This window comes from Triticum dicoccoides, chromosome 2B (genome assembly GCF_002162155.2).
Source record: "Triticum dicoccoides isolate Atlit2015 ecotype Zavitan chromosome 2B, WEW_v2.0, whole genome shotgun sequence".
Lineage (NCBI taxonomy): Eukaryota > Viridiplantae > Streptophyta > Magnoliopsida > Poales > Poaceae > Triticum > Triticum dicoccoides.
Window position 1 is genome coordinate 76,042,421 of NC_041383.1, and position 11,276 is coordinate 76,053,696.

At 46.4% G+C, this 11,276-nt stretch overlaps 1 protein-coding gene across 1 annotated transcript in view; it reads left to right on the plus strand.

Annotated features, from left to right (window-relative positions):
* Positions 1–1,028: 1,028 nt before the first annotated feature.
* Positions 1,029–11,276, plus strand: part of LOC119360506 (disease resistance protein RGA2-like) — a 15,257-nt gene continuing 5,009 nt past the window's right edge. The window contains exons 1-2 of the mRNA XM_037626118.1: positions 1,029–1,220; positions 1,253–1,463. Coding sequence (XP_037482015.1) covers positions 1,029–1,220; positions 1,253–1,463 — 403 coding nt within the window. The remainder of the gene's footprint in view (positions 1,221–1,252; positions 1,464–11,276) is intronic.

An 11,276-nucleotide genomic window follows, 5' to 3' on the forward strand; every position in this document is an offset into this window, starting at 1 on the left:
AATCGAGAAAGTGCTAATATTTCCAACACAAACTGGAGTACATTTCAGTTAAATTCTTGTCATATGCCAAATTTTTAAGGAATATGTAACCTGAAATTCACAAATGATGTCTCGACTTACAGTTCAGATATATGGAGAAGTAGGGGTTTGTCAGTCTTTGAACAATGAATTTTGTTAATTAACAAGCACTGACAAGTTGAACAAAGAACTGGAACGACAGTTATTCCATTCTTAGCTGCCAAATACTACCCAAAAGAGCCTTCTAGACATCCTTTGTCAAAATCGAACCGTCCAGTCAAAAAACTGCTCGATTTTTCTACATTGTGTCTCATCGACCACCTGCCAAAAAACAAGCTACGCAAACTTCAAGTATAAAACGTCAAGGAAAACCATGTGGCATATATATGCTGTCTATCCTTTATTGCTCGGTGCAGCTGACAATCCATCTTGACACTAAGGGGTGATTGATAAAAACAATATCTTAAATAAAAGACACATTTGTAAATATGTGGAATTTATAAAGGAACTCGTAAGTCACTCCATATGCTACTTAACAAAGAAAAAAAAAACGATATTTGTGTGACTTGAGACAACTGAATTTTACAGCTGCGGTTTACAAAAACCCTAAGAAAAGATAGCTGTCAATTATCAAAAGCATTGCGGATCAACATTTGCCATGACTAAGTGGAGACGTATGCAATAAAATAAATAAAGAATAGAAGTCGAATGGTTACTTTTTTGACATGGATTAGCCAGTCAAGAATTTAGTCAGACTAGCATGTTGGCAGTCTTACTGGGGATGTCAGGTGAAGACTCACTTATTGACAGGGAACCACATCATATAACATGTTATCTATCCGTCACAAGGCTCACACTAAAGTACAGTCTAACACCTTCAACTCTTCAAACCAAATTTGAGCATCTCTCCAAAAACTTGACACCCGAAGTATCACCCATTGCTCTGTTTATCCCTACACAAATCTTCAAATCTGCCACTACAATTACTTAAGCCGCGGAGGATCAACTTGATGGATATCCTTCTCTGCAATTGTAGGAGACTCATCAGCAGGTCGGCGTCCTTCATGATCAGCAGATACTTCCAGCAGCAGCCTAGCACCGGCAAGATTGTCCCGAGGCTGCAGAGACTTCTAATGAGAATCGACACCGTCGTCGAAGAAGCCGAGGGATGGCACATCACCAACCAGGGAATGCTGTATCGGGTGGTTGCTATATTAATATAGCAGGGCGCAAGCCTTTTTCGATAATGCTCCGTCAACTCAAAATGTTGAGGCAAGGTATGTACAGAGGCCACTACATGCTTGATGCGTCGAGATTCCAAGCCATTCGTGACGAGGGGGAGGAGGTGAGCCACTCATCATCTGTGCTATCTAAATTAAGGCCACCCAAACGGCTTCGTGCCTCTGGCGCCGGTAGTGGTAGCAGCAACAGAGAAGCTGTACTGTTACCTGGTGCAAACGAGTATTTAACCAAAAACTACCACAATTGACGGAAACGTGACGAAAAACTACCACTCTATGATTTTGTGCCAAAAACTATCAAATTTGATCTAAACCGTGGCAAAAAACTACCAAGTCGCGAAAGCGCTCGCTTCGCCCGCGCTAACCCCGAATCTGACCGGTTGGGCCCGCGAATCAGTTGCCACGCTGGCGAACTGACGGCCGGCGCACGTTGACGGCCGTTAACGGACCGTCCGCTGTCGGAACGGCGCCTGTCGGTGGGCCAATAAATGAGAGCGAGCTCAACCACTCGCTCATTCTCTTCCTCCTCGCTCGCTCTCACTCGTTCTCATCCTCTCCCTCTCCCTAGTGCTCTGAGCTAGGTCAGCCTATCACCGTCGCAGCCGCGGCCATTGCTGCCGGTAGAAGTTGAGGATGCCATCCTAGAATGACGAGGAGAGCTCGGACGAGGACATCAACATGGTTTCACTGGATCCTCAGCTCTTTGTTGTAAGTGTATAATGGTGGAACGGAGTTAGGGTTAGGGTTAGTTCATCCAAATTGGAGATTCCAAGTTGCTTTTGGTTTGATTCAAAGTTTCTTTTGCAGGAAACCCCTGACAGTGTGGTGGAACCATCTTTCTGTGGTTCTTACACTGAATCTGAGCCGACGTGCATGATGCATCATCAGAGGCCGAAGAAGATGGTGGCTTTTGAAGGTGCTTTGACTGGGAGGCGTTTCCTGGGTTGTCCTGTGCAGCAGGTCTTAAATCTTGAACGCTAACTTGTTTTGCTGGTGGAGATGTGTGATGTGTTTTGCTGCTGGAGACGTGTGGTGCAGCACGTGGTGCAGAGATGTGTGCTATAGTTTAGAACTGAAACTTGAAAGTGCCATACATATGGAAGCTATATGTGAAAGTAGATCTTTAGTTAACTGAATTCAATACATGACTGAACCTGAGAACACCTACATGCAGATATCTTAAGTGTAATGTGAACTAAATGTATTAGTTAGGTGTTTACTGAATATAGTTGTTAACTGAAAAAGAACAGAGTTAAATGAATTTATATCTACTGCTAAATATAGTTGTTAACTGAATTTATCTCTGATGCTAAGTCAGGTGTTGTGTGCTTACTATGAAAGAATTATGTTTGCACAATTCAGAGAGCATATTGATGTAAACAAAGGGTTTCAGTTAAATGAAATGACTTTAGTTATCTGTACTAAGTTTGTTACTAAGTGCTTTGTGCTTAATTATAAATAATTGCTTCTGTAGGATGTAGATGTGAACTGTGGGGTTGTGGAGTGGATGGATGGTCCTTGGCCAGAGATTCTACAAAGGTGCCTAACCAGGATTTGGGACATGTGCCATGAGCAGAACTTGGGGAGGGTGAATGACAAACAAGCCCATGAGAAAGAGGTGGCCAAGCTACAGAAGGAAATTGATTTCCTGTCAAACAACTACAGCCAGTTGGTGGAAGATGTATCCAAGCTATTTGACTATCAAGATGGCAAGATGTCTCATGACATGGACTATACCAGTCAGGCAATCAATGAACTAAATGAGAAGAAGAAACAACTTGAGGATCAGGCAAAGATTGAGTTAAGTATGGAAAAGCTGAAGCTTGCCAAGGAGCAAAGGTGCATTCTTCAAAGCCAAGCAGATATCATTCAGAACATGAGGAAGGCCATGAAGGAAGTGGAGGGGGACAGGGACCTACTTAAGAAAGAGATGAAGTAGTTGGAGTATCTGATTGCTGATCTGCTCAATGGTGGGATGCCGGCAAAGAGAAGCTGGAGAGGATCAAGGCAATTATGAATGAGTGAAGTGGTTGGTGTGTGGGTTAAGTAATTAGTAGGCCTATATATATAGTTGGCCTTGGAATGTCATGCATGTCAGGTGTATATTTTGAGAAAGTTTCATGTGCTTTCAGAATGGTATGAGGGAGGGAGGTACTGTTATGGTTTAAGAACTAGTTGGTTTTATCTATGATGTAATGACTATTATTTTAAGACCTACTATGCTAAGTGAGTACCCATGCTAAGTTAAGTAAGTAAGAATGTTTTATCTATGATGAGGCTGTTTTACTCTGCATATATCATGTGTGCATAACTGACAGTAGTGACATAGTTGGAAGTAGCAAGTAACATATATAGCAATTAGCTTAGATAGTCTGACATAGATAGATAGTACTGCCATTCATAGTCTGACATAGATAGCAACTAGTAGTAGATAATGCCTGACATAAATAGCAACTAGTAGTAGATAGTGCCTGACGAAACTGAACCTAGGAACTTACTGAACTTACGAAAGTTCAGGACTGACGAAACTGAATATTAGTGCACTGAAGTAACTGAAGGCAGCACTTCACTCCTCCTTCTTCAGCATCTTCAGGCGCATGGAGCGGCGCACCGCAGTCACGGCCGCCCTCTTCTTCTTGCCCGGCGCCGGCTCCAGCACATCTTCCTCGCCGCCATCTTGTTCTTGCTTCACGATGATGCCATCTGGGAGGTTGGCGACCGTCGGTAGTGCATCCACGTGGATTGGGCGGTTCCTATCCCCCTCCACGGCGTCGAGGATGGGAGCCAGCATCTGTAGTTCAGGCTCGTCGTCGGAGAGGATGATGACCTCATCCACCTCGTCGTCAGAGTCATCAGAGGGCTCATCCTCATCATCGTCACTGGACTCGTCGTCAGTGGACTCATCGTCAGAAGACTCGCCGTCAGAGTCGTCAGAGGGCCCAAGGACCCATGGATTGCGCCTCTCCCAGTAGGCGTTGTTGATTGGGGCTGGGAGAGCGAGGACGGCATCGGTGACGTGGTCCACGGCGGCCGGCGGCATGGTGGATGAGCGGTACATCCACCATCGGGCTTGCTGCCTAGGGTCGGGGGAGCGCTGTACCTCGCGCATCGCCCACAGCAGAATGGTCGGCGGCAGGATGGTGCGGCCGGCAGGGAAGGCGTGCTGCTTTTCAGCAGCCGTCATCACCTTCACGAGGCCGCGGGCGTGGTTCCTCAGCATCGCCAGACTGGGGAACCAGCGCGCGATCTCCCTGTACTGCGCGCGCATCTCCTGGTTGTTGTCGGCGAGAGCTTTGATGGCCAGCTGCCAGTCCATGGCGACGGCGGTGGCGGTGGTTGTCGGCGGCGATTTCGACAGGAGAGAGGGGGAAGTGGAGTGGGCGGTGCGAGCGGCGAGTGGGCGAGTGAGCAGAGGGCGTGGTGGGTGGACACGTAATAAAGTCGTAGAATCTGAAACGGCTGGTTTTACTCAATGCACGCTCACCATGCTGCCGGCTGCAACGCACGCTGAACAGACGACGTGGCTAACAACATATAATAAGTTTGGCCGATGCTAGTCAAACAAATCACCAGCACTAGCCCATTGGTATTGAACGCATGGTTACAACCAACTGGTCATCGGTTCGAGCCCCAGGCCAGACTTTTTTTTGTGCAAATTTTTTTTCTAAAATAAATTTGGCAGTAACTTCTGAACTGTAGAAATGACAATGTAAAACAAAAAAACAAATCAAAACAAATCAGTAGCACTTAGCCCATTTGTATTGGGCACAAATAAGTACCATACATTCAATATTGTCCACAAGTTCACATGTCTGAATTTAAGCAGGCTAGTAGCACAACACACATTTAGTAGCAGAACACAAACTTAGTACCATACATTCAAACTAAGTAGCAGAACACAAACTTAGTACAGAGTTTCAATAGTTTCCACTAGCATTGAAATAGGATGCAAACTTGCTAGGAGGTTTCCTCTTCCTCTTGCCTGCCAATATCCCTGGTTCTCCAGTGGATGTTCTTGGTGCACTGAATGTTCTTGTTGATGCTGATCCTCTTGGAGCTCTTGTTGATGCTGATCCTATTGCAGGTGCTGGTGAAGACCTGGCTGCTCCTGCTAAAACTGTTGATGTTGAACCTCACTTATTTGCTGATGTTTTTCTGTTCCTCATTGCTTTAGGAGGTGGAGCAGATGAAGCTGGCATTTGTGAAGTTTGGTGTTGAGGTGGTGGTTGTGGAGGTGGATGTGTAGCACTAGAGGAACCCCTAAAAATTTCTCTATTCTCCTGCATGACAAAATTAAATCAGTTAGTAAATAGACCAGAACTAAAATAATTAAACAAAGAATGCATCATTTTTCAATGACCTGGTGTAAGTTCTTTCTCATCTCAAGACTAGGTTTTAGAGCTTTCCCATAGTTTGTATATTTGTGGCCTTGTAGACTACAGTTGCTGCATGTAATTCTTCCCATCCTGCTTGTGTCCTTTGATGCAGGCACCTCAAACTGGCCCTTTCTCCTAGCTGTCTGTTTCTTGCCTGCTTTTTCTTTGAACAGTGGGGGCTCAATATCCTGAGTATGGGTGTCAGGCCAGAATTCAGGACCACACTACAGGAATCAACTACTTTGCGTCTGCCATGGCGGACGTCAAAGGCAGGAATGGCGGATGGAAAAGGTCTTTGCCGTCTGCCGCGGACGGCAAAAGGCTTCGGCAAAGTAAGGATCAGCAAAGAGCTAATTTGCCGTCTGCTTTCTGAGGCTGACGGCAAAGGGGCCTTTGCCATCAGCAGCGGACGGCAAAGAAAGCAGACGGCAATAAATATGTTGTTAGTCCGTTAGGTGGCTAACGGCAGCCTTTGTCGTCCGCCGCTGTAGGCAAAGCCTTTGCCGTCCGTTGCTGTAGGCAAAGCCTTTGTCGTCCGCCGTTGTAGGAAAATTGACCAAATGGGTCAGCCCCCCAGGAAGCACAGGTGGCCGCCGCGTGGCTTCTTTGCCGTCCGCGGCTGTCGGCAAAGGTTGCTTTGCCATCAGTGGTTGACGGCAAAGATCCTGCATTGCCTCTTTTTTCTATTTTTTTAAATCCAACAATTTTCACAGCAAATATATATGACATATATATATATATATATTTCACAGGGCTATTTAACAGCAAACATATGACATATCTAGCACATAAGTTTCATTGTACATACATATATAGTTCCATCCATTCATACATACCAAGTTGCGCATACACATTGTTCCATCCATACATATTACAATGCAAAGTTTCATCAAGATAGCAAGCTAGAACAATACTTGAAGAGGATGAAAGAAAAAACAAGCACTCCATCATAGCAAGCTAGCTTCCGTGAAGTGAATGAAATCTGCAAAATGGCAAATAAGAAAGTTAGAAAAATGTGACTACAAGAAGAAGAGTAGAACAAGAAGTATATGTCATTTATGAGCTAACTTAGGTTAAATGGATCATTTTGGAGCTAACCTAGGTGAAATGGATCGTTTTTGAGCTAACTTCGGTGAAATGGATCGTTTATGAGCTAACTTAGTTGAAAAGGATTGTTTATGAGATAACTTAGTAAAAAACGTCATTTTAGAGCTAACCTAGATGTGATGGGTCATTTTGGAGCTAATCTAGGTAAGATGGGTCATTTTGGAGCTAACCTAGGTGAAATGGATTGTTTATGAGCTAACTTAGGTAAAAAGCATCATTTTAGAGCTAACCTAGGTATGATGAGTCATTTTGGAGCTAACCTAGGTAAAATGGATCGTTTGTGAGCTAACTTAGGTGAAATGGATCATTTATGAGCTAATCTAGGTAAAATGGGTCATTTTAGAGCCAACTTGGGTAAAATGCATCATTTTAGAGCTAACCTAGGTAAGACAGGTCATTTTGGAGCTAACCTAGGTAAAATGGGTCATTTTAGAGCTAACGTAGGTAAAATGGATCATTTAAGAGCTAATCTAGTTAAAATAGATCATTTAGAGCTAACTTGGGTAAAATGGATCATTTATAAGCTAAGTAAGGTAAAATGGGTCATTTTAGAGCTAACTTAGGTAAAATGGGATCGTTTATGAGCTAACTAAGCTAATCATGCCATTTTTACATAAGTAAGCTAAGTACAGATCGTTTTAGAGCTAACATAGGTAAAATGGATGGTTTTGGAGGTCCGTAGGCTTATTAAGTCATTTTGGAGGAAAAGAAGCTAACTCTAAGTCATTATGGTAAGCATATTGGAGGAAATAAAGCTAAGTCTAGGTCTTTATGCATTTGTTAAGCAAAACACTAGAGACACTTACCGTGATCATGGAGGTGTAGTAGCGGGGTGGCTCATGCCAGTAGCTGGAGAAGGATCGTGCGATGCTTGTCTGGAGTTACGCTGCACCAAAGATCATTTCCAATGTCTCGTTAGCATGATGACACTCAAATGTTAAGACTAGCAAGTAATGTCCATTCAAATTAAACTCACCGTGGTCCCAGGAGCAATCACTGGCATCGGCGGAGCGGTCTGACTGGACTTGTCACACACAGACTGCACATTTGGTTTTGACGACTCATTCATACTAGTTAGTAATGAGACAAACACTACATGAATGTTTTGGCTAATGTGTAGAAAAAATTTACCACAAGGAGCTCGTACATGGCCCTTGCCTGCATGTCATTTCGTGCCCTCTCCTCCTCCAACATCTTTGTCGTCCTCTCCTCCAACTCCCGCTGCCTCCCCGCCGCCTCCGCCAGAAGTTTCTCCGTTCTATCTCTCTCACTCTGTATAGCAGCCTGCAACACCACTCCTCGTTACCATTTGTAATCATTGATGGAAGCGCACACAATAGCTGAGTATGTATAACTAACCTTGAAGGTGAGTTGGACTGGCCGTTCACGAGACCTTATCTCAGGAGCGGAGCTTGACTGGCGCGCCTTGATCTCCGGGAGAATGATAGGACAACGGATAAGTCCATCTCCCATGGCTATGGAGCCATGAGACCTCCCGCCACCAGATATCATCAGTAGCTCTGTATCAATGGGACCCTGGCTCGGGTTAAAGTCCTCCCCTTTCCTCGCCTTCCCCTGATCTCTATATTTCACGAGCTTGTCGTGGGAGGAGATGTTGGTGAAGTTTTTTGGATCATCGAGGTCAGACGCAGAGAATGCCTTGACTTTCTTGTAAGAGCCAGTATGGGCCATGGCATACGGGTCGTACACCTCTGGCACCTTATCCGCCCTATTGTAGCGTGTCTGAAAAAGAGAAACAAAGTAAATTAGTAATTAAAGGGCTAAAGCTAGCATGATGAACGAATTGCATGAATCATGAAGAAAACCACATACCTAGTTCCGTCCGTACTGATATAAGTTGGAGCTGCCTTGATGGTGTGGCACACCTTCCATTTGGGCACGTTTGTCCTTGGCCTCGTTGTGGAGGGCTAGCCATTCTTTTGAGCACCACTTATTGACCAACACCTCCCAACAATCCATCCGATCCGCACACCATCTCGGAGGGGCCTAAGTTAGGAAATAGAAACTTGAGCGCTGCAGCTATGAATTATTAAATGAAGGAAGTAAAGTACAAGGCCTTAAGAATTATCTTCATGTACTCCTCCTTACTCAAGAACTTCTCGCGGCACGCCGGCTTGGTCTTCTTGATACCACGCGAGGCGTAGTAGTCTCGAACAGCCTGCACCCGAGCCTCATGTTGTAAGTTCTGTAGTAGGCGCTTGCAGACGTTATCGATAACATTTCCTGCCTCCTCCTCGTATCCCTCCTCACACCTGTAGAATGTCTGCAATCAAATGAGACAATATTGATTAGTACAATTAATAACTAGCTAGTTGAAGATTTTTAATTATGTAAAGGAGAAATTACCCAGAACTTTCTAATCACCACGTCTTGCACAAGACACCGTCGATAATCTCACCCGGCGGGGCCGAGGCGGCCAAGTAGTGCTCCCAACTCAATCCAAACTCTGGAAGCCGACCCTCACCAAGCAACGTGACAAACCCCGGGAAGTTTTGCCGACAAAGAACTCCAAGGACGGAGTTGGGCCGGCGGACACTATGATGGTGGTCCCAACCCCTGCAGCATGACAAGGCCAACGCATTAGATATTTGAAGAAACGTGGATGCAGAATGGTACAAAAAGATTAAATGCACTTACCTCTCCCCATCAGGGAAAATCAACCACCTCTGCTCGCGGGTCGCCGGCACGTCCGGGAGCCGTGTACAACCATGCTGGTAGACGGTGCCCCCCTCCTCCTCAATATCAGTCGGCTCCCCGCCATCATCAGCATGGCCACTCGGCCCCTCAGGTTGATCCGGCCAGGTACCCCATCCAGACGTGTGTTCCTCCGGGGTCTCGTGGGCCAAACTCTCATGACCCGAAGGCCCGTCAACCCGAGGCTTGTGGGCCGAAGGCCCGTGGACCGGAGGCTCGTGGACCGGAGTCCGTGTAGCCTCCTCCTCGGACGAGTCCACCCTAGCAGTCACGTGCTCGGGTGAAACAGCTGGGGGTGGCGGCGAGGAAGGCGCCCTAGCAATCACCCTACCTCCTCTCCCGCGACCACGTGCTCTAGCTCCTCTCTTCTTCTTACCTCGTCCCCTGCTCGGCACCGCGGTCGACGAAGAAGGGCCCGGCGGTGTCGCCATACTGTCCAGCAACGCTCAGCGGAGAGGTGCGTGTGGAATGGAAGACCTCGCACCACGCACTGACGAAGAAGGGTCCTCGGAGCGCTCCCGACCAGCGCCCACCATCTTTCAACAAATACCGACATGAATAATAATATGTATATCACTTAAGTGTATCATCATCTGGGTGTCGGGGTGTGGTGTCGGGATCGAGGTGTCGGGATGTGGTGCCGGGGTCAGGGTGTCGGGGTGTGGTATCGGGGTCGGGGTGTGGTGTCGGGGTCGGGATGTCTGGGTCAGGGGTTCAGGGGGTCGGGGACCGGATCAACGCCCCGAACGCAACAGCACTCGCACCGGAATAGTCCTACCTGCCACTTGTAGGTGAAGCGCGAGCACACGCAGCCGGTCGAGTGCTGATTTGGAGATTCCAGCGGCGGACGACTGCGTGCGCTTGTGCGAGCGAGACTACTCGTGGAGGAGGAGCATGACTCGAAAAGTGTCTCACAAGTTCAAGAAAAGAAAAATGTTCCACACGCCTACTTGGCCGTTTTCTTCATGCTCATGCACCGAAGCTTCGTAGTGGTACGGATCAATCAATCGATGCCCAAGCGTTAACCACGTTGGTTCATTTTTCCAACCGTGAAAACGATGTGCACGAAACGGGGTACTAGTTATCACTGCGTAGAATGCAATGGCATCTGAGGGAGTTCTCACACGGCGCTCAGCATGTCAATCCTACGGACTGAGCCAGACTAGGTGAGATGGAATACTCTCGCTAGCTTTTGCCAAACTTTTTTTGCTTTTTGCAGGAAAGCTTTTGCCATACTTTGAACCCTAGTGTATAACAATACTAAAGCTATGAACGTTTGAAATGAGAGGACAATGTGCAACTACTTTTCTTTCCTAAAACATATAGCATGACATTTTGGAGGTTGTTAACCGCAGAAAAGGCCATGGATGTAAGGCCATGAACACAAGACAATTAGATGCATGCCAGGCATGGAAAACGTACGGGGTCCCGTCCGTCCCAATCTAGACGAACCGTTCTTCGCTCCACCAGTCCACCACAATCACCGATCAAGACACTACGAGCAGCCGTCACGGTCAACAGGTCCCCTGTGGTCCGTACGAAACGAAAGCACAGCAGCAGCAAGTGATCTGCAAGACCCTTGAACGGTTCAAGTCTCCACCCGCAGCTAGCCACCCGCTTAGGGGGTTCTTCTTCTATTTTTCTACATATTCTTTTTTCTAACACTAACACTAAATCTTCTTCTCTTCTAACACTAAATCTAACACTAACACCAACACTAACAATTAAAGAACAATTAAACAGCAAAAAGAAAGAAAAAACAGAAAAAAAATACTCACCGGAGCCGGGGCGACGCTGGCGCCGGGGTGGTGGGCGGGTG